This window comes from Halichoerus grypus, chromosome 10, assembly GCF_964656455.1.
Source record: "Halichoerus grypus chromosome 10, mHalGry1.hap1.1, whole genome shotgun sequence".
Taxonomy (NCBI): Eukaryota; Metazoa; Chordata; class Mammalia; order Carnivora; family Phocidae; genus Halichoerus; species Halichoerus grypus.
The window spans coordinates 98,282,937-98,309,325 of record NC_135721.1 but is presented as its reverse complement, the minus strand read 5'-3'; the positions used below and the strand labels follow the sequence as shown (position 1 = coordinate 98,309,325).

Here is a 26,389-nt window from a genome sequence, read left to right as displayed (position 1 = left end):
CTTGGTAATAACATCACTTAGCTTGCAAGCAGTTAACTTCCCCCCCGCCACCCGCCCCGTCTCTTTGTAGCTCTCTCTCTCTCTTTCTCAACTAGCTTGTGAACTTCATGAAGGCAGCAATATGCCTCATTCATTTTGTCCCCCAGCCCATGGTAGGCACTGAAATATCTGGTGGCTTTTTTTTTTTTTTTTTTTTTGCTTTTCTTACTAAATATTGGGTTTTTCTGTAGAGTAGTTATTTGGACAATAACCAATGATGAATTTCCAAACCATTCTCAAATGACTGTATGGAGACACATCCTCTGGTAGAACATAAAAGAATTTGTGTACATCGTGATCTCATGCCCACCCCCAGCTCCTGCCACTGCCTTTCATCTCCTACTAAAGACAGCTTCTGATTTTGATTAGAATAGAATATTCCCAATTAATACATGAAGAAGTGTGTTGCCACGGAAAGGGTATCTTGTAGAAACATGTGAATTTTCCACCTGCGTGACCCTGTCAGCTTAATCGTTCATTATTTGACTATGGAGAGGGAGCCATGGGTGTATGTGTACAATGTTTGTCCAAGTGATCAAAAGAGGTAGTATGGTCAAGTAGCAGCTTTAGCATGGAGGTTTTTGGGAGAAAGTAGATTAGGTAGGGGACAGATGGTTTATAATTATACCTTTGTCCCAAAGAAGTATGAACTAAATAGAAATCAAGTATATCAGTCTGCTCAAGCTGCCATACCATAGTACCATAGATAAATAATGGAAATTAATTTTCTTAGAGTTCTAGAGGCTGGGAAGTCCCAGTTCAAGGTGTGGGCCAATTTGATTTCTGGTGGGAGCTCTCTTTCTGGCTTGTAGATGGCCTCCTTCTCACTGTGTCCTCACATGACAGAGATCTCTCTCTCTCTTTGTCTTTCTCTTCTTATAAGGCCACAGCCCTATCAGATTAGGGCCTCAACATTATTTAACCACAGTTATCTCCAGAAAGGCCCTATCTCCAAATATAGGTACATCGGGGATTGGAGCTCCAACATATGAATTTGGAGGGACATAAACTTTCAGGCTATAACATCAAGTCTATAATCAGGACTGTCATTTGATAAATACTCCTAAAACCAGCTGCTGACAAAGGTTAAGTGTGTGTGACATGTGTAGGGAATACTCAGTCACACAAATCAAAGCAGTCTGTGCACCTAGTCTTGGGTTTAAGATGACGGTGTGAAGTCAGATTTCAAACCTCACTCTCCCCCAAGTAACAATACGAAAGGAGATAAATAAAATAAACAAAGGAAGAACACCAACAAAATCAGTAATCAGACAAAAGAATGAACTGGTAACTAACAAAAGAAAAGGTACATTTTCAGAAATGCTGAAAGCATGAGCCTGATGTTGCTCCAGCCTACCCCCTAAATCTACTAGGCTCAGAAATAACCCTGAATAGGATCTTACTAGCTACCATTTACCTTCCCAACTGGGAGAGGAGCAGCCCAAAGGAAATTTCCACAAAAGTATATAGTCAGCCATGAACACCTTTTATTCCTCCCTTCCCTGAAGAGACAGGAAAACCCTCTGTAATTCTCCATTTCAATTATCTCCTGCTGGGAGTAAAATGGGAGAAGAAAAGCAGACCAGTAACAAAAGCCTAGAACTAATTACCTCTAGCAGAAACCAGGAATTTCACCAAATAGAAAACAAAAGAGAAAATCGGTAAGGCAAGATCTTGGGGCGCCTGGGTGGCTCAGTTGGTTAAGCATCTGACTTAGGCTCAGGTAGTGATCTCAGGGTCCTGGGATCCAGCCCAGTGTAGACTGCCCCCCCCCACTCAGCGGGGAATCTACTTCCCCCTCTCCTTCTGTCCCTCCTCGACCCCTGTTCAGTGATCTCTCTCAAGTAAATAGATGGAATCTTTAAAAAAAAAAAAAAGATAAAATCTTCTGAGTGTGCAAGAAGCAAGGAGGAGGAGCTTGAGAGCCCCTAGTGAAGCCTCCATGAAGAAGGACTTGCCCTCCCTATCCAAGGAGTCTGTGTAGCGTTCTTGTGGAGTTTATTCCCTGGTTTGGGAGGCTGAGACAAAACAAAAACAAACACACAAACAGAAACAGCAAAAAAGAATAGAAAAGCTCCAAGATGGTCTGCCTGTCTATCTCTCTGTCTCTCTCTCTTTTGCTTGAGAAATCCAGAATAACTAATGTGGTAAATAGCTCTGGCTACTTTGCCCCTCCTAAAGAAAGTCCTCAAAAGAAAACACTCTTCTAGGTAGCTCCTGAAGGACCAACAGGCCATAGATAACTTTGAGAAAGAAGAAGCATGTTAGTGAATATGTGTTACACATCTCGCCCTGCAAGCACTCAGAAGCCATGACAGAGAGGAGGAATGTAGGAAGCCAGTGAGCATGCAAGCCAGCAAAACACAGATGAAGAAGCTATTGTGGAACAAAGCATAACTCCAGACAAAGATTAAAATTCCCTATAACAGGTATAAAAGAACGTCAAAAGAACATTAAAGATCTTGAAGTTAAGGTGATAAAATGGCATAATGATCTGAAATGTAAGCATGAAGGAAACACATTTTCAACCATTAGTAAAATAAATCAATTAAGAACAGCAAAGACCAAGTTACTGACAAAGAAAAAAGGCTTGAGATGATCACAGTGAAAAAGAACACAGAAACCCTAAAACAATTCGAGAAAAAATGGTATATAGAAGAGAGAGGGAATAAATTGTTCTATGTGGGAACAGGTGGTATCCCTGAAATATAGAAGTCAACATATAGAAGAGAAAACTCCCTAAAATGAAGGGAAAACTGATGATCTAATGGGCAGACCATGTTCCAAAAAATCAATACAGAAATCTCCCCACAGAACACATCTTTAACAAATTAATTAATTTAATTAACATTAATAAATAAATTAAAGAATTAATATGTGTTTAAAAAAACTAGGCACAAATCAAGCTCATGACTTTATAGCTATGATTGCTATGGGACAAAATTAAGAAGCAATGTCAGGACTGAGTCGATTAAAATGTATTATTAAGAGAGGTAACTATCACCATAATAATGTGGCATAGCAAGCCATCTTCAATCTCATGGGCTTAGAACAATAATCAGCTATCTTTTGTTCATGGATATGAGAATCAACTACATTTAGTGTGGGTTCGGAAGGAAGCCAGGCTGTGAGTTGAATCCAGGTCATACTCTCCTTGGGTCAACTGCTCCCTAAAGCATGTTCCTCTTAGGGTAAAAGTCAGGAAGGAGTATGAGAGGCCAAACCCCAACTATACAAATGCATTTCAAGTCTCTGTTTGACTCACGTCTCCTAATATCCCAATGGCCAAAGGAAATTCCATGGCCAAGTCCAATGTCAAGGGACAGTGACATAGACTCCCATGGTGGTAGAAGATAGGAAATGAACATTTCTGCATAATCATCTAATCCACCACATTAATGGTGAGGTTGGAAGATAGATAAGGCAAAAGTTGTCAAGATGGTTCAAGAATACCACCTTAATTTGGGTCAATATCAACCACTTTAAATCCAGACAGGCCCTGCTTTCTATGGCTGTCATGACACCTATGTAACTACATACTCTGAGAAATAATTATTTGTCATTCTATTTGTTGCATGGATTTTATTGTCAATACAAATCTCAAAAGAAAAAGTTGAAGGATCCTCCAACATCTCTCCATGTTTATGTATTAAAAATCTGGTTAACTGCATTCTATGAGCATCTCAGTATCTTTTCTTTATGATGAGACCTGCTTAATTTATTACTTTTTATGTAATACAACTGACCTACAAAAGGTTACCATAATCAGGGTTTAGAGGAGGACAGTTGCTGTTGGTAATTGAAAATGAAAAAGGTACTGAATGTCCCAGACACTTTCTATTTTAGCATCTTTCATCTCCTGCTAGGAGCCCTGAAATGTACCTCTTGTTTGTGTTCCAAGCAGTAGCAATCAAAGTGGGGGGAGGGACAGGCAGACTGGAATAAACAAGCTGTAGAGGCCATTTTTGTTTTGATCATATTCTGTTGTCTATATGAAATGGACTCATTTCTCTGGGGCACTCAGTTACATTGCCCAGGAGGGTAAAAGCTGATAGGATAATACCAGTTCCACACCACACACGTCAGAGTAACAAATGTCTGTCATTCCTCTCCCTCTTCCCAAATACATCACACACACACACACACACACTTGCACAACTCACTGCACACAGTCCTATATTCATACCATATGCACATATCCTGCATACTCATGATATTAAATTAATTAATAATGTCTATCAAACATACTTTGTGTTTTGGAAGCAGATCTGACAGATGATGCCGCTGCTTGAATGAAGCAATATAGAGAGCTACAACTTTGATTTCTGTTTTTATCTCTCTGTGTCATGGATCTCAAACCTGCCATTGCATCTCATGCTAATTTGTGCTGATATGGTGACATAACCTGAGATTTCTCATATGAATGTTTTGTATTACAAAATAATAAGGTTGAAAAGACAAAACGTAAGGCAAGCACCTTAAATGTTCACTATTTTTTGATCTGCCTTTTGGGTTTTGCTTTCTTCAACTTCTTCCTTTGTCTCCCACTCAATTCTTAATCATTTTCATTGAGCATTGTTTAATTGACTAGCATCCTGCCTATTGATAAAAAGTTCTCCATGATGCCACAGGGGTTTCTCCAAAGTAATATCACCAAAGGGTTATTATCATTGATGGTAATGACCTTGAAAGAGATTTCACAAAAGAATCAGCCACAGGTACCTTTAGATCCCATTACAAAAAACAACCCTGAAGGGAAAGTAAGGGAAGTAATGTTTAGTGTCAGGTCAATTAATTTCCCTTTCAGAGTAATCATTTCTTATAAAAAATAACAATACTGTTATGTGTTAATTAGTTCTGATGGTGTCTCAGAGAGTTAAACAAGGAGTTAGGACATTTTATAAGTTAGACAAGGAGTTAGAACATTCTGTAGTCATTTTAATAATGAAAAAGCCAAGGTAAAAGTCATTCAAAAAATTAAGTGACTAACAAAATATCCTCTTATGACATATTTGTTTGTGTCTTGCCCATTTTCTATTGGGTTCCCTGTCTCTCCTCTGTTATTTTGTATATTTGTTTCTTTTTATTCAGTGCAGGAGTCAGTAATATATATCACAAATATCTTCTTCCACTCTGGCTTATTTTTTACTTTCTTAATGTTAAGTGTGTTTCCATAAATCAATGATACTAACTTTAGTGTTGTCCAGATTATCAGTCTCTTCCCTGATGGTTATTGTTTTGTTTTTCCTGTGTAAGAAATTTTTGCCTAATGATGTGAAGGTTTTTTCCAAGTTACCTTTCACACTTAGTTCTAAAATTTACCTGTAATTGATTTTTGAGTATGGTGAAAACTATTCCTTCAGTGTAGGTCTACTGTTTTTGTCCCTGAACAAATTATGATTCTTCTTACCTGAAATTATTTTATTTCAAATTCAAATTTGAAAGGCACTTTTGTTTGGTATGAAATTTTACACTGGTGATCTTTCATTTAGCACTTTGAAGATGCCATTGCATTGTTTCTGCCTTCCATTATTTTTGCTGAGAAGGCATCTGTAAGTCCTGTCATTGCTATTTTGATGTACACTAGATAATTTTATATTTTTTCTTTAACATTGGTTTTCAGCAGTTTTACGACTGGCCTGACTGAAATTTGCTTTGCATTAATTCTGCTTGGAGATCAGAGCACTTTTAAAACAGTAGTTTGATATCCCAATAATTTGGGGAAATTAGCCATTATATCTTAAATATTGCTTTTGCCACATTACACATTGGATACTCATATGTCTACTAACTCTTTTCTATATTTTTCATCTGTACTTTATATTTTCTTCTAATCTAGTTTTCAGTTTACTAATCCCTTCTTTGGATGTGTCTAATGGCTGCCAAATGCACCTACTGAGTTAATAACTTCAATTATAGTATATTTTCCAGTTCTGGAATTTACGTCTGACATTTTAAATAGTGTCTAGTTATCTGATAAACTTTTTTGCCATGGAAATTCCCCAAATTGGCATCTAATTCTTAAACATATTAATCACTATTTTAAAATTCTGTCTATGATATCTAGATCTCTAACATGTCTCTATATGTTGTCTTATTCTCTTGATTTTCAGTGATTAGTTCTTGTTCTTCTGGAATGCCAGGTAATTTTTTATTGAGTGCTGGACACTGTGTGTGAATAACTGTAGAGATAGCTTGAGGCTCTGGGTGGTTTTATCTCATTTTGGAAAGGATTTATTTTTGCTTCTGACAGGCCAGTAGGATTGAGCAGAGCACTGCCATATAATCAGGGATTGAATTGATTAAAAACAGGACTTCAGTTTTTTTAAGAGCTGGTCTATATCAAGTTCATCCTTGCCCCCAGAATATAGCCCTTCAGGTGCCCACAAAAGACTTGAGATGCTTTTCTAGGCACCTCTTCCTTGGTTAGCCCTGATCTCCAAGTTTTGCCCCTCCCCACCCCTCAGGCCTCATAAGACATCTGGAGACTCTGTTCAACTTGTTGGCACATGTGGAATGTCAGACTCAGCATTTTATACCTCCTCAAGCTTGTGCTGTATTGATGGCTCTCTACTGAGTGAAAATAGTTTCTTAAATAATCTCTCCAGTGTTTCTGTTACTGGTAGAAGGGTTAGTCTACATCATGATAATTCACCTTAGGCTGAAATCCCTTTCTCAGTGTAATTTCAATTTGCATTTCTTTCATTATGAGCAAAGTGAATCATCTTTCACATGACTACAGGCCATTTTTATTTATTTATTTTTTTATGAACTTTCTGTTAAATTTCTTGCTCAACTTTCTACCCAGAATCTTTTTTTAGAAGTACTTTAAATATTAAAGATATTAACCCTTCATCTATAATAAAAGGTATAAGTATTTTTCCTCAATTTATAATATTCTTCTTCTAAACATTTCTTATGGTATTTTTTCCATCCAAAAACTTATTATGTTTATATAAAATCAAATATTTCCATTTTTTCCTTATTCTATTTTGAAGCATAATTAACCAAGATTTCCTGCTCTTAGGCTTAGAGAAATCCATCAGTGATTTCATCTGTAATTGTGCCTAGAGGAATGTGTTGATGAGAAATTGAAAATGGTCCACTTTCTAGAATTGGTGGAGTGAGAAAGAATATGATATGGTTTTAGGTCCAGTTGGAAGGTTCAAGTTTTATTTTCCCTTTCCAAACCTCATCCTCAGGGACTAATGAAAACAACTTATGGGCACAGTTACTTTCACTTGTAGGCTTGGGATCAATCGGTCATTTCTTTTCTTCTGTTATCCTTTTCCTGATTTCTCTCATCTACCTTCATCTCATCAAAGTTACTTCTACACTGACATTTCGCAAATACCCACATCCCTATTCACAATTCGCTTCCTCAGGACTGGATGCAAAAGCTTGTTTGGCATCTCCACTTATGTGGCTCTGCACTTCAGACTTCAAATCTAAAATGGCTTTCTTCATCTTCCCCCACTCTGCTTGTTTTATATGTCTTCAAGTACTAACCTTCCTACCGTTCATCCACCAAGGTTCAGAGATCGGTCATCGTTGAGTCATACTTCATGATTGTCAGCTTCAGTAAATCATTGCCAAGAGTGCAAGTTCTGTCTTTGAAGATACCTTCCTTTGAAGAGATTATAAACTGGATCTTTACCATCCTTGCTTCATCCTCACCAACAGCACACCAAATTTAACATGCTCCGAGCTCAATAAGTACTCATGTAATGAAAATGCACCCAACCTTCCACTTTAAAAAAGTATAGAAATAATAAAAATTTTGAAGTTATGGATTGCCAGACCTTTATCTGTATCTATATTTCTAAATGTCCTTGGTCTTCAAGTTGTGAAAATGTAATAGATATTTATCTAAGATGGAAGATGTTATTGTCCTTTAGGCTATCTGGGAAATTTCTCACAATAAGAAAAAACAACCCACTTACTATTACATTGAAGCATGTTGTATAGCTTCAGCCACAGTAAATGGATGACAAGCCCTCTGAAGCTGTGCAAAATAGAGATCAATCACAACAGAAATTAACTAAAGACTTGATCCTCAGCAATTGAAAATGGCAGCATCTGAGACCATCTCCTAGGAAAGCATCTAAGCCATTCATTTTGTGTTTAAACAAAAAGACCTCACTGCCCGGGAAATGAATATTTCAGCTTTCAGGCATGCCTAAGGCAAAACAGGTTTTTTTTTTTTCCCTTTTCTCTTCAAAGGTTAAGCTACATAAACTTACACACACACAAACACACACACACGCAAACATTTCCCTAAATTTAAATTGTAGGTTGTTCTGATTAAACCAAGTTTTCCTGCTTTCATGCTACCAGATTTTTAATTTGAGAAATTGTGTATGTATGTATGCGATTATCTCAGAAATTAAAAAGAATTTAGATGACAGCGCTAAAGAATTCAGGCAGCTCAACCCACTATTTCCTCCCTTAACCTTTTCTGCAAAAGAAGTTGAATCCTGGGAGTATTTTTAAATTTAAGAGGGCAATGGAGGGTGACAGAACAATTGGCAGTCAGGCTGTTCTAATTCTCTATTAATCAAGGACTATCTTCTTTCTTTCAGCTCAAGGCGAGGACACACCTAGAGTTCCTGTGCAAAGCGAAGGCTCTGGCTACACAGAAAACTCTCCAAGTCCTGATGGTAAGTTCTGAGCTATTTGAGCTCATGCAAACTACAAATCTGACACATTTTCTGTATGTATTCTAGGATTAAAGGAGCTATCTATTCTATGAAGCAACATATTCAGTTAGAACAAGGTAAAGTTCAAAAACCATGTTCTACTAGGAACTAATAAAATTAGCAGACTTTAAAAAAAAAAAACCTGATGCTAGCTATTTTAGAACACTATGTGCTTCAGGTTAATCACACCTTGTAATTTGGAGGCCATAGTGGGTAATTCCAAGGGTAAACTGGACTGAAGTTCAACTGGTGAACTTTATGGGAGTATCACTTACGACCACAAAAAGTACTTGCTCAAAGTTAGCCCTGCTCTATAGGGACTCAGGGAAACATTCAGGAGAGCTCCGACTTGAGTTTGGGCTAAGGTTATCTTGGACCTTCATCACTTTACCTCACTATATCACTTCAGATGGCTTGGCCAAAAACAGAGTGGATCTTTAAAAGCACCTTAGAAATCAGTTTACAAAAGTCTGTCTTTATTTACATCTCATTTTGAAGGCATCTGAATACTCTGAGCCTAAAGAATATAAATATACCCTCTCCCTGTATAATGATGCTGGGAATGCTTTGAAATATTACTTGCGGGCACCTGGGTGGCTCAGTCGGTAAGCGTGTGCCTTCGGCTCAGGTCATGATCCCAGGGTCCTGGGATCGAGTCCCACATCGGGCTCCCTGCTCGGCAGGAAGCCTGCTTCTCCCTCTCCCACTCCCCCTGCTTGTGTTCCTGCTCTCGCTATCTCTCTGTCAAATAAATAAATAAAATCTTTAAAAAAAAAATATTACTTGCATTCAAAAAACGATTATTTGGGAATATATGATTTAATAAATATTTGATTCCACCATCCCCCAGAGCTCAGGAGAACCAAAATCGGTTGGTGATCAACCGTTCATGTATACCTTGCTATTTGGTTCATTTTATCGAAAGACAAAAAGCAACTTACTTCAAATTGATAATGACCTTGGCAAAAATTCAACTGGTAAAAGTTACTTGGTGAATTTACTTGGTGGTTGTAAATAGAGTTTTCTGTACTAGGTATTCCACCCTGGTAGAAGCTTTTCATCACCTGAATTTCCTCCCTTCATCATAACCCTTTCATACAAACGGATTTTTTTTTTAACTCATAGGTTGCATTACCTAGGAGAATAATGTTTTTCAACCTCAGATCCATTAAAGGCTACCACATGTTAGTCATGCTCAGTTGAATGAAACCCGCCGCAGCCTGGTTGTGACATTATAGACATGGTTCATAACGAGTTCTTTACAAAACATGTTCTGAAGCATAGCAGGCCCATACGATGCTCATTGAATAAAAGGGAAATAAACATGGAAAATACTAAGATTTACTCCTCGCTCTGAGATTCTCCATGCATATTATAGGCTCTCAGAAGGTTCAGCTGTAAAGAAACTTACCAACATTGTTTACCATTGCTTTTCCCAAACCTATTTGATCATGAGAAGCTATTTATTAATAGGTTTCGGGACCAGTGACCCTTGGGTTGGAGGAAGAAACAGAGAAGGGGTGCTTTCCTATATTTTATTCTGCACACTACCTCACGGAGATGGGCGACCTTACAGTAATTTTGTAGACCAAGCTGGAAAGTACATGCATTATTCTCCTTATATAGGTAGCTTTGCTGCATCTGGCCAGTTTACACCTGGGGCTTAGAAAAAGAAACCCAGAAACCCAGGATAGTTTGTAGGTGGAACAGAGACCTTTTTTTTTTCCCTATTTTTTTTAATTTTTTTATTGTTATGTTAATCACCATACATTACATCATTAGTTTTTGATGTACTGTTCCATGATTCATTGTTTGTGCATAACATACAGTGCTCCATGCAGAACGTGCCCTCTTTAATACCCATCACCAGGCTAACCCATCCTCCCACCCCCTTCCCCAATAGAACCCTGTTTGTTTTTCAGAGTCCATCATCTCTCATGGTTCGTCTCCCCCTCCGAATTCCCCCCCTTCATTCTTCCCCTCCTGCTATCTTCTTCTTCTTCTTTTTTTTTTCTTAACATATATTATATTATTTGTTTCAGAGGTACAGATCTGTGATTCAACAGTCTTGCACAATTCACAGTGCTCACCATAGCACATACCCTCCCCATTGTCTATCACCCAGCCACCCCATCGCTCCCACCCCCCACCACTCCAGCAACCCTCAGTTTGTTTCCTGAGATTAAGAATTCCTCATATCAATGAGGTCATATGATACATGTCTTTCTCTGATTGACTTATTTCACTCAGCATAATACCCTCCAGTTCCATCCACGTCGTTGCAAATGGCAAGCTCTCATTCCTTTTGATGGCTACATAATATTCCATTGTATATCTATACCACATCTTCTTTATCCATTCACCTGTCGATGGACATCTTGGCTCTTTCCACAGTTTGGCTATTGTGGACATTGCTACTATAAACATCAGGGTGCACGTACCCTTTGGATCCCTACATTTGTGTCTTTGGGGTAAATACCCAGTAGTGCAATTGTTGGGTTGTAGGGCAGCTCTATTTCCAACTTTTTGAGGAACCTCCATACTGTTTTCCAGAGTGGCTGCACCAGCTTGCATTCCCACCAACAGTGTAGGAGGGTTCCCCTTTCTCCGCATCCCCGCCAACATCTGTTGTTTCCTGGCTTGTTCATTTTAGCCATTCTGACTGGTGTGAGGTGGTATCTCATTGAGGTTTTGATTTGGATTTCCCTGATGCCGAGTAATGTTGAGCACTTTTTCATGTGCCTGTTGGCCATTTGGATGTCTTCTTTGGAAAAATGTTTGTTCATGTCTTCTGCCCATTTCTTGATTGGATTCTTTGTTCTTTGGGTGTTGAGTTTGATAAGTTCTTTATAGATTTTGGACACTAGCCCTTTATCTGATATGTCATTTGCAAATATCTTCTCCCATTCGGTTGTCTTTTGGTTTTGTTAACTGTTTCTTTTGCTGTGCAAAAGCTTTTTATCTGATGAAGTCCCAATAGTTCATTTTTGCCCTTGCTTCCCTTGCCTTTGGCGATGTTTCTAGGAAGAAGTTGCTGTGGCTAAGGTCAAAGAGGTTGCTGCCTGTGTTTTCCTTTAGGATGTTGATGGACTCCTGTCTCACATTGAGGTCTTTCAACCATTTTGAGTCTATTTTTGTGTGTGGTGTAAGGAAATGGTCCAGTTTCATTCTTCTGCACATGACTGTCCAATTTTCCCAACACCATTTGTTGAAGAGACTGTCTTTTTTCCATTGGGCATTCTTTCCTGCTTTGTCAAAGATTAGTTGACCATAGATTTGAGGGTCCATTTCTGGGCTCTCTATTCTGTTCCATTATCTATGTGTCTGTTTTTGTGCCAGTACCACACCGTCTTGATATGACAGCTTTGTAGTAGAGCTGGAAGTCCGGAATTGTGATGCCGCCAGCTTTGCTTTTCTTTTTCAACATTCCTCTGGCTATGCGGGGTCTTTTCTGGTTCCATACAAATTTTAGGATTATTTGTTCCATTTCTTTGAAAAAAGTGGATGGTATTTTGAAGGGGATTGCATTAAATGTGTAGATTGCTCTAGGTAGCATTGACATCTTCACAATATTTGTTCTTCCAATCCATGAGCATGGGACATTTTTCCATTTCTTTGTGTCTTCCTCAATTTCTTTCATGAGTATTTTATAGTTTTCTGAGTACAGATTCTTTGCCTCTTTGGTTAGATTTATTCCTAGGTGTCTTATGGTTTTGGATGCAATTGTAAATGGGATTGACTCCTTAATTTCTCTTTCTTCTGTCTTGTTGCTGGTGTATAGAAATGCCACTGATTTCTGTGCGTTGATTTTATATCTGCCACTTTACTGAATTCCTGTATGAGTTCTAGCAGTTTTGGGGTGGAGTCTTTTGGGTTTTCAATATAAAGTATCATATCATCTGCAAAGAGTGAGAGTTTGACTTCTTTGCCAATTTGGATGCCTTTGATTTGTTTTTGTTGTCTGATGGCTGGGGCTAGGACTTCTAATACTATGTTGAATAGCAGTGGTGATAGGGACATCCCTGCTGCATTCCTGACCTTAGGGGGAAAGCTCTCAGTTTTTCCCCATTGAGAATGATACTCGCTGTGGGTTTTTCATAGATGGCTTTTATGATATTGAGGTATGTACCCTCTCTCTCTATACTCTGAAGAGTTTTGATCAAGAGGGGCGCCTGGGTGGCTCAGTCGTTAAGCGTCTGCCTTCAGCTCAGGTCATGATCTCAGGGTCCTGGGATCGAGCCCCACATCGGGCTCCCTGCTCCGCAGGAGGCCTGCTTCTCCCTCTCCCACTCCCCCTGCTTGTGTTCTCTCTCTCGCTGTGTCTCTCTCTGTCAAATAAATAAATAAAATCTTTTAAAAAAAAAAAGTTTTGATCAAGAAAGGATGCTGTACTTTGTCAAATGCTTTTTCTGCATCTTTTGAGAGAATCATATGATTCTTTTCTTTCTTTTGTTTATGTATTGTATCACGTTGACTGATTTGTGGATGTTGGACCAACCTTACAGCCCAGGGATAAATCCCACTTGGTCGTGGTGAATAATCCTTTTAATGTATTGTTGGATCCTATTGGCTAGTATTTTGGTGAGAATTGTTGCATCCATGTTCATCAAGGATATTGGTCTATAATTCTCCTTTTTGATGGGGTCTTTGTCTGGTTTTGGGATCAAGGTAATTGTGGCCTCCTAAAACGAGTTTGGAAGTTTTCCTTCCACTTCTATTTTTTGGAACAGTTTCAGAAGAATGGGTATTAATTCTTCTTGAAATGTTTGGTAGAATTCCCCTGGGAAGCCATCTGGCCCTGGGCTCTTCTTTCTTGGGAGATCTTTGATGACTGCTTCAATTTCCTTACTGGTTATAGGTCTGTTCAGGTTTTCTATTTCTTCCTGGTTCAGTTTTGGTAGTTGACACATCTCTAGGAATGCATCCATTTCTTCCAGGTTATCTAATTTGCTGGCATAGAGTTCCTCATAATATGTTCTTATAATTGTTTGTATTTCTTTGGTGTTGGTTGTGATTTCTCCTCTTTCATTCATGATTTTGTTGATTTGGGTCCTTTCTCTCTTCTTTTTGATAAGTCTGGCCAGGGGTTTATCAATCTTCTTAATTCTTTCAAAGAATCAGCTCCTAGTTTCATTGATCTGTTCTACTGTTCTTTTGGTTTCTATTTCATTGATTTCTGCTCTGATCTTTATTATTTCTCTTCTCCTGCTGGGTTTAGGCTTTATTTGCTGTTTTTTCTCTAGCTCCTTTAGGTGTAGGGTTCGGTTGTGTATTTGAGACCTTTCTTGTTTCTTGAGAAAGGCTTGTATTGCTATATACTTTCCTCTTAGGCCTGCCTTTGCTGCATCCCAAAGATTTTGAACAGTTGTGTTTTCATTTTCATTGGTTTCCATGAGTTTTTTTAATTCTTCTTTAACTTCCTGGTTGCCCCATTCATTCTTTAGTAGGATGCTCTTTAACCTCCATGTATTTGAGTTCTTTCCAACTTTCCTCTTGTGATTGAGTTCTAGTTTCAAAGCATTGTGGTCTGAAAATAGGCAGGGAATGATCCCAATCTTTTGGTACTGGTTGAGACCTGATTTGTGACCTAGGATGTGATCTATTCTGGAGAATGTTCCATGGGCACTAGAGAAGAATGTGTATTCCATTGCTTTGGGATGGAATGTTCTGAATATGTCTGTGAAGTCCATTTGGTCCAGTGTGTCATTTAAAGTCTTTATTTCCTTGTTGATCTTTTGCTTAGATGATCTGTCCATTTCAGTGAGGGGGGATGTTAAAGTCCCCCACTATTATTGTATTGTTGTCAATGTGTTTCTTTGCTTTTGTTATTAATTGCCTTATATAATTGGCTGCTCCCATGTTAGGGGCATAGATATTTACAATTGTTAGATCTTCTTGTTGGATAGACCCTTTAAGTAGGATGTAGTGTCCTTCCTCATCTCTTATTACAGTCTTTGGTTTAAAATCTAATTTGTCTGATATAAGGATTGCCACCCCAGCTTTCTTTTGGTGTCCGTTAGCATGGTAAATGGTTTTCCACCCCCTCACTTTCAATCTGGGGGTGTCTTTGGGTCTAACATGAGTCTCTTGCAGACAGCATATCGATGGGTCTTGTTTTTTAATCCAATCTGATAGTCTGTGTCTTTTGATTGGGGCATTTAGCCCATTTACATTCAGGGTAAGTATTGAAAGATATGAATTTAGTGCCATTGTATTGCCTGTAAGGTGACTGTTACTGTATATTGTCTGTGTTCCTTTCTGGTCTATGTTGCTTTTAGGCTCTCTCTTTGCTTAGAGAACCCCTTTCAAAATTTCTGGTAGGGCTGGTTTCGTGTTTGCAAATTCCTTTTTTTTTGTTTGTTTGTCCTGGAAGCTTTTTATCTCTCCTTCTATTTTCAATGACAGCCTAGCTGGATATAGTATTCTTGGCTGCATATTTTTCTCATTTAGTGCTCTGAATATATCATGCCAGTCCTTTCTGGCCTGCCAGGTCTCTGTGGATAGGTCTGTTGCCAATCTAATGTTTCTACCATTGTAGGTTACAGACCTCTTGTCCTGAGCTGCTTTCAGGATTTTCTCTTTGTCTCTGAGACTCGTAAGTTTTACTATTAGATGTCGGGGTGTTGACCTATTTTTATTGATTTTGAGAGGGGTTCTCTGTGCCTCCTGGATTTTGATGCCTGTTTCCTTCCCCAAATTGGGGAGGTTCTCTGCTATTATTTGCAGAGACCTGGTTTTAAAACCTTCCTCCTTGGGGAAGAGTTGGGTGGTTTGCCCTTCAATGTCATTCCCTCTTTCAAGCCTCTTTGGAGTGTGAAAACCAGTATCTGCCACTATTTTACTTTAATCGAATTTTCCTGTTTGAGAAAAAGAGCTTTGGACTGTTGATTTTGTGCAAATAAATCAAGAACACCCAAACAAGAACAAACAGAGGTTATTTATTCAGGTAGGATAGCCAGGGTGTCAGCCATTATCACTTGTGTTGTGGGCTCAAAGGCAGGCAGGGAAGTGGGAAACCTTTATAGTTAAGAAGACTTCAAGCATCCTCTGACTGGAGGTTGTTGGTTGGCATGGGGAAGCTGGATTTGGGCAAACTTGAAGTGGGTGACTGGTTTGGGAACATATTTGGCTTTCTCTGGTCCTGCATTGGAATCACAGGGCAAACTAGAGTGAAGCTGGCAGTCACCGCCTAAGTCCTGATCATCCTAAGCTGATTGCTACAGAGGCTGTGGTTGGGGTGCCCAGGCTAGTTGCTGCAGAGGTTTTTTGTCAGTTATATTGTTATATATGGTCTGACCATTGTTCCCTTTGTATATTGTCTCTCCGTTTATAATATGGGCTTTGATGCTTTAAAAATATCCATCTAATTGAACCTACTGACCCTTGAAAATTTCCAGAGTGACTGCTATGCCTGCTCTGGAATACTTCTGGACAATGGCATTAATTATGCATTCTATTTTTATGCAAATGCTCCCATAGAACAATACACACAGTTAAAGTAAAAGCACATGTTTTTATCATTGCTGTGTGATCTGGTGGGATGTTTTGCTTTTCTATTGCAGGGCATCCACTGCTGCTGCATGCACCCACTGGCAAGTTTACAGAGTCTATTTTGAAATTCAGACTTGAAAACCTAGCAAACCAAACAGGCCTACTGACATTGCTATTTCAGAGAGAGCTATTTACCTCTCTACATGGCAATGATCTGTTTTGCTTTGTTTTCTTTTTCTTTTCTTAGACATCTACTAAGGCCTTTGGATTTACCTCAGGATGGTAATAAATACACCCAAAATGTCAACCCAAAAGTCTGGTATAAAATGACAACTCAGCTTCCACAGTTCTTTAAGAGGCAATTCTGCCCTCCCTGGCCTCTGCCAGTAAAAATCTACAAGAATTATTCCCCAAATCTTGAATGAATACAAATGAACTGAAAAGAGGTATAAGATAGGAGATCAGGAATGTAACAACTCACAGACCATTTTAATGTGTTCAAGAGATTTGGGTTTAATAAAGATTTAACCTTTTTTGTTTTCCTTTCTGGTTACAGTTGAAATGAATAGTCAGGTTGACAGTGTAAATGACCCAACAGAGAGTCAGCAAGAAGATTAACTAATAGGTAAGTTGCCCCTGTAGTGGGATTTTCAGTTGATTAAACCAGCCATGGGAAGTGTTTGTAAATGGCATATTGGATTTCCCTCAGTTCTGCCAAGTCCCACAGTGTGGCTCGGGCTAAACTTTAAAAATCCTTATACCAAATGATACAGTGGAAGGAGCCATGATAACTCCAAAAAGCCTACCATCCTTTGAGGGGAAAAGATAAGCCACAGCATATTCAAATGTGCAGTTCCCTGGTTTTCTGAGTTTTGACAACAGGAAAAAAATGTTTCCATCCATCTAACCTCCCAACCTCCTGGAGGGATCAAATTATTTCAGCAACCCCAAGCTGATTGTGAAGCATTGCTTTTCCAGAAGCTACCTGCTGAGTTGTTTAGTATATCTGTTTTTAAGCATAACACTAAATCTCTGCCCTGGAGAATGCGGAAAGGCACTTGGGTGTGTTTAGGCAGAAAGAAGCCTGATTTATGTCGTATGCTGTCACACCACGACCTGTGGACCTGTGTGTCTGCACAGGGTTTGTTGAGTTGAATGAGCCTCAGGGAACTCCCCAAGAAAATCATAGTCTGGGTCAGATCACATTTAAGAGTTTTTCCAAATAGGGCGCCTGGGTGGCTCAGACGGTTAAGCGTCTGCCTTCGGCTCAGGTCATGATCCCAGGGTCCTGGGATCGAGTCCCACATCAGGCTCCCTGCTCCTTGGGAGCCTGCTTCTCCCTCTGCTTCCTTCTCTCTCTCTCTGTCTCTCATGAATAAATAAAATAAAATCTTTAAAAAAAAAAAAAAGAGTTTTTCCAAACCAACATTCTAAATCTCTCAGCAGAGACTGAAATTTATCTAAAATGATGAGCAGTCTATAACCCCTTTCCGTATCTTGAGGGCTGGTGAGAGGGATTAGAGGAGAGAAGTCAAGCTCACTATTCTGATTCCTAGCTGAAAATACTAACTGGGAAAAATCCTATGGGATAGATGAATGGTGGGTCATCCAGTGTAAAACACAATTGTGCTAGCACCATTGCCTCTCAGCACCTTCTTGCACTCCCTGCATCTTCGTGGTAGGTCTCTGCACTCACCCAGAAGACCATGTTGCACCAGACTCTTGAGCTCCAGCATCACAGCAGAACGAAGTTTGAGAATATATGAAAGTAGGCACCTGTTCTTCCCATCATGGTCTTGAACATCATTTGAAACTAAATATAATAGCATTTGTGTAACACACGTATAGCATAGGACTGCTAAAAAAATAAAACTCATACAAATATGGTCTTACATATTTTCTACATTTCCTCTTTTTTTTTAAACTTTGTTCATGTATTTAAAATTATCCTGCTAAGCTGCAGAAATGATACGGTAGAGAAGTTTCCATTAAAAAGTAATGAAGTGAGACTAAACCTGAACAATTTAAATGCAAGTTCCTCAGTGTTGCCTTACCTTTTGCCCTTTTGTTGCCAACAAACTATAGACTTCTTGTCTAGAATTTTTCTTACAGACACTATGATTTTCCTGTGTGATCAATATCTAAATAAAGTACCCAGATAAATGTTTTCCTTGGTTAATGTCAAAATATTTTCCTTGACCATAAATATGAATCAATACTTTTACCCAAATGAATAAGTTGTCAAAACTTAAAGTTCAAGATTAGTTTGAGGAAACTCAGTTCCAGGAAGGAGAAGTGACTTGCACAGGGTTACTTGGATGATCAATGGAAGTTCAGACACTCCCAGGACAAAATTATTTGATGACACCCTACTGCTCCCTAAACAATAGTGAGTTGCTAAACACAGTTGTCACAGAGAACAGTATGACCCAAGGAAATTCAGTGATCCCCACAGAAATATTTACACAGCTGAATTTATAGAGGTTATGTGGTAGTTCAAAAGGAAGAAGGAGCCTTTAGTTCTGTGCATCACACCTTCAAGGAAATTAAAGAAATACAGTGAAATCAAGTTAGAATTACAGAGTTCCAAGATATAATGCAAGAATATTTAGTGTTGTATAATTTATAATTGTAAAAAATCAGGACTATCATAAATGACAATAGGGGAATGACAATGAATCAATAGAACACTCTGCAAATGTAAAAATAATCTTTCGACAGGTATCTGAGGTCATGTAAAAGTAGTTATAGAATCTGCACCTTTGGTTCTAGAGAAACATGGCAGTCCAAATGTGGTGGTTACCAAGGTACACTTTAAGGGGATTTGTAACTTCCATTTTTACACTCTCAGAATGCTTGCCTTTGGAATCCAACAATCCTGTAAGAAGCTCAAGCTCTACTATAGAATGAGAAAGGCCTTAGGGAGAGAGATTCTGGAAACTGAGTGGCCATTTTGGATGTTCTGGCCCCAGTGGATACCTTGAGCAGATAAACTACCCAGCTGAGCCCAAGCCTATAAAATCATGAAAAATAATAAACCATTTTGCTTTTAGCCACTAAGTTTTGGGGTGGTTTGTGATGTAGCAACAGGTAACTGAAAAGGTGGGATAATGCAGAACATCTCCCAATATAAATGTTTAGAAATGAGAGATAAATTATAACAAAAAAAATGTTTAAATACACAGTTCAACTGACATGAAAGCAAAGGTGCCAGAAATAAAGAGGAATTTGAAGGCCAAAGCAATAGTGTGGTGAGCTGAAGATGGAGTTGCCCTGAGGGCTGCAGATTGGTCGTTGATGCTGAGACAGGCCCTATGGCTAGATCCTTGCATTCTAATGCCCACCTGGGACCTGGAGCCAATCAAGGGGAGATGTTAGAACTGATACCTTTACATAGATAAATCTGGGATTTCTAGCTCAAGAAGTTAACAAGGAGACTTTTTTGTCTGCCCAGAGTGCTGTGTGGGGAAGGAAAAAGGCTCCTATGACAAGTAGAAAACACAAATGCACCATGAATTCGATTTGCAAACTTATGCCACCCAAAGTTAGACAGCAATACACAGACTATATATTTAATAGTTGATTATAGACCAGTATTACTCCTGCTATAGATAACAAATGGAAATGTGAACCTATCAGTTGGAATTCCCACAGAAGAAAAAAAATTCTCTGAAGATGAATTCACAATTTTAAGACTTACAAAACACACAAGGAAGTGATCCACCATGAGTGAGAATTGGTGGGTGAAATGACAGGATGATTAGCACTATGAAAACTTGAGAGAGTAGAAAATTCTGATGATTTTACAGAATATGTACATTTAAATGACAAAAAAGATAAAAAGCAGATATAAAACTGTAAGAAAAGGACAACACTATGAAAAATTAAGAACAATCTGGAAAAAGCCAATAAACATATAGTGATATGAATGACACATGAGGAGACATGAGGGCTGGAAGGAGAATGACCAACGTGTTTGTCTTCAGTACATGTTCTGAAAGGAGACAGTAGATAGTATTTGAAAAATAGTGGCTGAGGATTTATCGGAAATTGATAGAAGTCATGAGTTTTTAGTTAAAAGAAGAATAATAAGTCACAAGGACATGTTTAAAAAAAACCCAACACAGGCATTGCAGAATACTAGAGACAATGAGAAAAAAAGTAAAACAATTAGACGGAAAGGAGAGTTAACCTAAAAAGAAATAAGTATGGTATGGACAGCAGGCTTCCCAACATCGGGAATTTAGTTCAGAAGATAGTAGAATAATTCTGAGTCTTCAAAACATGAGTAAAAACAACTGTCAGTATGGAGTTCTATACTAGTTTCACTATCATTTAAGAAGATAATAACTGCGGGCGCCTGGGTGGCTCAGACGGTTAAGCGTCTGCCTTCGGCTCAGGTCATGATCCCAGGGTCCTGGGATCGAGTCCCGTATCAGGCTCCCTGCTAGGCGGGGAGCCTGCTTCTCCCTCTGCCTCTGCCTCTCTCTCTCTCTCTCTGACTCTCATGAATAAATAAATAAAACATTAAAAAAAAAAAAGAAGATAATAACTGCCATTTTTCAGGAAAAAAAGAAAAGTTTGCTCTTCACATACCCTTTCTTTAAAAGCTACTAAAGGATGCACAACAGTAAAAAGGAAATTGAACCCAGAGGAAAGCGTAAGGTGCAAGAAACAGTTGTAAGCCAAGGAAAATGGTAAACACAAAGGCAACTCAAAATATATATTGATTATGATTTTATACTAATAATTAGTGGGTGGCTAAAAACAGGGTAAAACAAAATTACTACTTACTACTTTTTATAATACATGAAGTAATACTACATACTTTCCATTATGTGTGTATTTGTAAATATGTATTTGTGTAAAAATAAAAAAACATGCAAGTTGATTCACACTGATATCAGGGTTTGTTAATCTCTGGGAAGGAAGAGAAATAGTTTTAACTTATCTGTAAATTAAATTAATTTATCTTTAAATACTTTAAATAATTAAATCTGGAAAGGGAATATATTCTAGGTATATTATACTGTTTTGTAAGTTTCTTTATGTTAACAATTTTCATTTTTAAGATTAAAATTTATAGTTGTGTATCTATAAGAGATTTAGAAAAATACTATAAGGAAATACTCCATAATCTTAACTGTAGAAATTATCATCAATGGAGGGATTATGTAGGATTTTTTTCTTCTCACCTACTTTGTCTATTTTAAATGCTGTCTGCAGCAAGCATGATACTGCTTTTATACACACACACACACACACACACACACGCACACACACACCTCAAAGAGAGTACTTTTTAAAAGATTCATAGGAACACCAGATAGAAAATTAACTCAGAGATCACCTGCTCCAGTTCTTCTGTATAGACACATAGTAATTTATGATGATAGAAATCAGATCAAGTGCTGGTTCCAGCAAAAGCAAACTTTTGAGGTAATGGCAATGTTTTATATCTTGATATCGGTGTGGGTTATATGAATGCCTTTGTTCATACAGACTGAAGTATGCTTAAGATCTGTGCATTTCCTTCTATGTGGATTATACCTCATCTTCTAAAAGCTAAAAAAATAAAGACTATCTTAAGGCACAGTATCTTCTCAGAGTTCTCTCACAAGTGGGGAACACAGCAGAGACTTAATAAGACCTCAGAGTGGTGGGATAGCCATCAATGACTTTTGCAAATCAGCATTATGTAAATTGTTATCATTATTCCTGTGCCAAGCCCTGGAAACTGTAGTGTATGAATGGACCCTAGAAGGGAGGACTCATCAATTCAAGATTAGGCTTTTCAAAGAATACTTTGAAGACTTGAGTTAATCGCCCCCATCAGCAGAAGCAAATCGTCAAAATGTGGCATACATTTATTAGCAGTGATTTATATGCTCTTTAAAGATACCCTGTGCTGGCAATTACAGCTCCAATATCCAAAGCTCTTTGATAGTCAAAGAAGATATTCCTAGGCTTGTTTGAGGGGTACGAAACATTTAAATGACTGTGTTAAAAAGATATTCCTTGCTAAATCTATGAAATCTATGATCTTTCATCTAACAAATGGTTTCTCCTTGTCTTTGGCAGGGGCACAAGATGAAGCAAAGGAACAAAGAAATGGAAGTCAATCACGGTCCTCGGCATTGCAGGCCTCTCCTGGCCCTGGGGGGGTGGGTGTAAGAAGACAGTAGTGAAAGCTGTAGAGCAGGGGGGGTGTGGGGGGGGGCAAGTCCCACGGAAGGACAGGGAATCCTTTGCTCTAATTTCTCCAGCTGCATTGTGTTCTGTTTACCTGCAGAAAAAGAAAGAAAGAAAAAAAAAAGAAAAAAAAAGTTTCCTTGAACTTGGTGAGGGGCCCCACGTTAATGCATCTTTCAGGCGCTATCCCTGTAATTTCTGTTTTTTTCTCTCACAACTTTTCCCAGGGTCACAGTGGCACGGTTTAACACTCACATGTGTATCCTGGCCCCTGTCTGCTTTCTCGATTATTTCACAAAGCTGGTCGATACAGTGGTTTCTTCAAAGAAAGAGACAAGATGATCGTTTGATACACTGCAGGCTAAATTTCAGGAATCCTCAAGCCCAAGATCAGTATAATCCACAGACAAAGGAGGCAGGAGAGGAAAATGGGCAAAATGCTCAGAAATCACTTGGAAAAAGGTCAGGACAATGAATTGAAAATGGTATTTTATTCAGAGATTCCCAGGGTACAGTTCTGTTCCAGGTGGTTAAATGAGGAATGTGGAAGGAGGATTTCATCCAGAGCAGAATGTAGAGGCGTTACCATGAAGGCGGGTGCTAGCAGCCATTGGGGGCTTTCCCTTCCCAGCCAGGCTGCAGGTGCATTCTTCGACCCTGACCTTCCGGCACAGCTCACCTGGTTCATGAGATCTTTATTGTGTGCTTCGGCATAGAGCTCACCAAGTGAGATGTGACTCTTAACGACACAGTTGGAAGGGATGACACTCTTCGAGGTGTTTTAGTTAAGAGAGGGGGCTGCTACATTTAGAATCCAAACATATGCCTATGAATATTAAAAGTTCTACTTGAAATCTCTTGTTTTATATACACTTTTCATAAAAGAACCTTTTGTCTTTACCCAAGGTTTGAGGGCCCACAGAAAGATTCTCATTTGAAGTTAGAGGCAAATAGAGGTCTTGCTTACAGTTAATAGTCTGCTTTGTTTATGCCAAATCCAAAACTACTTTGATAGCTCATCCCCTCTCCCAGAAATCCCTTGATTATGGCCTTGAAGGGGAGAAGCAGCATTACTAAGCCAAGGTTCCAGTGGTACAGAGGGCACAAGGGATGAGGGGCCAAGGAGGAAGTCAGAAGTCGTCACAAATGTCTGTCCCAGAGACAACATCAACAGCGACCCTCACGAGGCAAAATGTCCGCTTCCCACAGCTTCCCGAGGTTCTAAGAACAGTCTATTTTTTTCTGAGGAAACTGATATCGCTTCTTGCGTATCTTGTCAAATCCACCTTCCTTATAAGGTCTTTAGAATTGTAAGTTATTTATATATATATAAATATATAAATATATTTTTTAGTGGAGGGAGAAAAGTAACGGATCAAATTGGATATTTCTAAAATCAAAGGGTGTTCTATTTTCTAAATATTCCATGGAGTTCTTTAGTTTTGCTCTTTCCTCTATGGAAAATTCACCTTCTTCTCTTTCTATGAATTTTGTTTTGGCCTTTCTGAATTTGTTGCCCCTCTGGATGGCTTATTTGGCATATTGGGATCATTAGCAAGTTATATTTCTGCATATGTAATATGTTCTAACATCCTGTATTAAAAAAAAAAAACTGCTTACCAACCTAACAGCAATGATTTTTAAGGGACCTTATGATTTTGGAATGTGGCCATTTCTCTTTCTGCTGTTACTTTACAGCTTGATATGGAAATGGATATGTCCCCTACTGCCATTACACATCGCTTTCTAGAAAAACAAGGAAAAGTCCCATTTTAAGTGATCCGTGAAATGATGTCATACAAATACTGATAGTTTCTATATTTCATGCCATATTTATAACTTAATTGAAAGTCGCCATCATTCTGTGAAGGACTGGACAAGAGTGATCTGCTAGGAGCCCATTTTCCTGTGACTCCTAAATGTTAGTGCTACTCATGCTCAGTAATGAGTTACAGTTGAAAACAACATGATGGAGACGAGGGATGGGGCCTTCTTAATGCACAAAGATGAAAGAGACCTAATGTCCCTGTTAGGACCCGTGGAGATTGGAATTATTTCAGTCGGGGTGTTCTCTTTATCATCCACAACAGCCATTTTTATTTCTTCATTTTAAATGTGGGTGGGGTAGGAATGGGGGAGGGAGTTCTCTGCCTGAAAACTGCAGGAAAAGGAAAGAAATCTTTGAGAACAAAACTAAGAGAACGAGGAGTAAATATCATAGCCCCACTCCTGAATTTGTTTAAACTTTTTTTTTATGATTAGATTGTGTTTTCATTTTTGCCTCATTATGCCTTTTGGTTGCTGTTTGGTTATAAGATTTTATCCTTAAAATGAACAATGAAGTTACTTTCCATTTCAATAGTAATATATTAAAAATCTAGCTGTTGGCCAGATCGAAGACACCTCAACACAGGAAACCCCTTTTTTTCGCTGGCACTGTCATTGAACAGGCTATACAATGGAAAATTTGAAAGGCGGATTGATTCTGCTGCACATGAATCCTGGATGTCAATTTCCAACCTCACTTCTGCCAGGCTATGTGGCAAGATGGCTTACAGGAGGGAGAGGGGGAGAAAAATAGCCCCATATTAGTCATGTTTGCATACAGAGGATCAAAGTAGGCTCTCAACATAATACAGGTATCCCTGCTTTTTGAAATTGCATTACACCACTTTGCTTTTATGAAAGACCTACATTAGTACCTGCTACTGTTAACCTAAAGAAATCCGAACAGGGCTTTCGCTTTTAGGAAAACTGCAAGCCTAGGAGAATGGCCCCTCCCAGCTCCTTCCCTGGGAACTATACTCAAGCGTCTCAGCATCAAGCCACCATAGCTTTGACCTGTGTCTGTGAGCATCTGTACTTTATCTCATTTTATTTTGTGCATCCATTAGCAAGATGTGCCCTGTGGTATCAGAAAAGGGTCTGGGAAGGCTCAAAAATATTTCCATATAAATTAATGGTAATTGTTTCTTTGCATTACACCATTTTGGCTTAAGGATAGGTTTCATAGGAACACTACTTTCCCATAGCAGGAGAAACCTGTAGTCCTAATTAGAAAGGTAGTCGTTGTAAGAGAGACAAAGGGGCTTTTCCTCTAGCTAGTAACTATTCAGATGATGGACAAGTCTTCTTTCATAAAAGCTTACAAAGGAGGCATCCAAAATACTGTCTGTGATAGTGGGTCACATATTAGTCACCGCAGCTAATTGTAAATCTTTCTATGAAATACTGAAAAGCCTCTTTGTGAATTAATACCGTTCTGCTTGATGCACTTGATTCGAAATGACTTTTCTCTGTATGTGGTGCATGTCAGCCTTGCTTTGAAAAATAACAAAGTTAGCAGAATATGTTCAATATATTTTCTTGGGGAATAGGGTTTTTATCATATGATTCATTAAGGATTTGCCTTACCCTGACATTTGTGATATAAAGGAAAATCAGAAAAAAAAAGTAATTTTCTTGATCAAGATATGTTTTTACTTAATGCAAATAAATGTAGTCTGTTGCTTGCAAGGAAAAAAAATGTCTTCTGATATCTGGTATAACCTGCTAAATAGAATAATACGTGCCTCTTTTGTTAAACCAGCATTTAAATGCTGGACTGCTTCGAAATCTGTTTGTTTCTTTTCATCTGTGCCATACGCTAAGAAACTTAAACAACTGTTGCCTTCATACTATATTTGTTAGAGCAGAATACGAATAAAATTGGTTTGAGAGGATAAGGTGGAATTATGTGTGTCTTGCGAAATTTGTTTCTTAGCATAAGCAATTAATAACTCGAAATGTTTTTTTAGTGAGATGTATTTGGTTGCAAATCCTGTATTTAAAATTGCCCCTATAAGGTGGCTTTAATTTACCAATAGTCTTCCCTTACTGAGACTGGTCAATGTTTTGGCCATGTTTTTCAAAATTAGGGGTGCCTGGGTGGCTCAGTCAGTGAGTGACTCTTGGTTTCAACTCAGGTC

General features: G+C 38.5%; 1 protein-coding gene across 3 annotated transcripts in view; it reads left to right on the top strand.

The window, feature by feature from the left end:
- MACROD2 (mono-ADP ribosylhydrolase 2) overlaps window positions 1-26,153 on the top strand; it is a 1,992,468-nt gene extending 1,966,315 nt beyond the window's left edge. For all 3 annotated transcript variants that reach the window (XM_078056907.1, XM_078056906.1, XM_078056905.1), the window contains 3 exons: window positions 8,622-8,699; window positions 16,786-16,854; window positions 22,311-26,153. In XM_078056907.1, the coding sequence (XP_077913033.1) occupies window positions 8,622-8,699; window positions 16,786-16,847 (140 nt within the window). In that variant the 3' untranslated portion in view covers window positions 16,848-16,854; window positions 22,311-26,153. The remainder of the gene's footprint in view (window positions 1-8,621; window positions 8,700-16,785; window positions 16,855-22,310) is intronic.
- The last annotated feature ends 236 nt before the right edge of the window (window positions 26,154-26,389 follow it).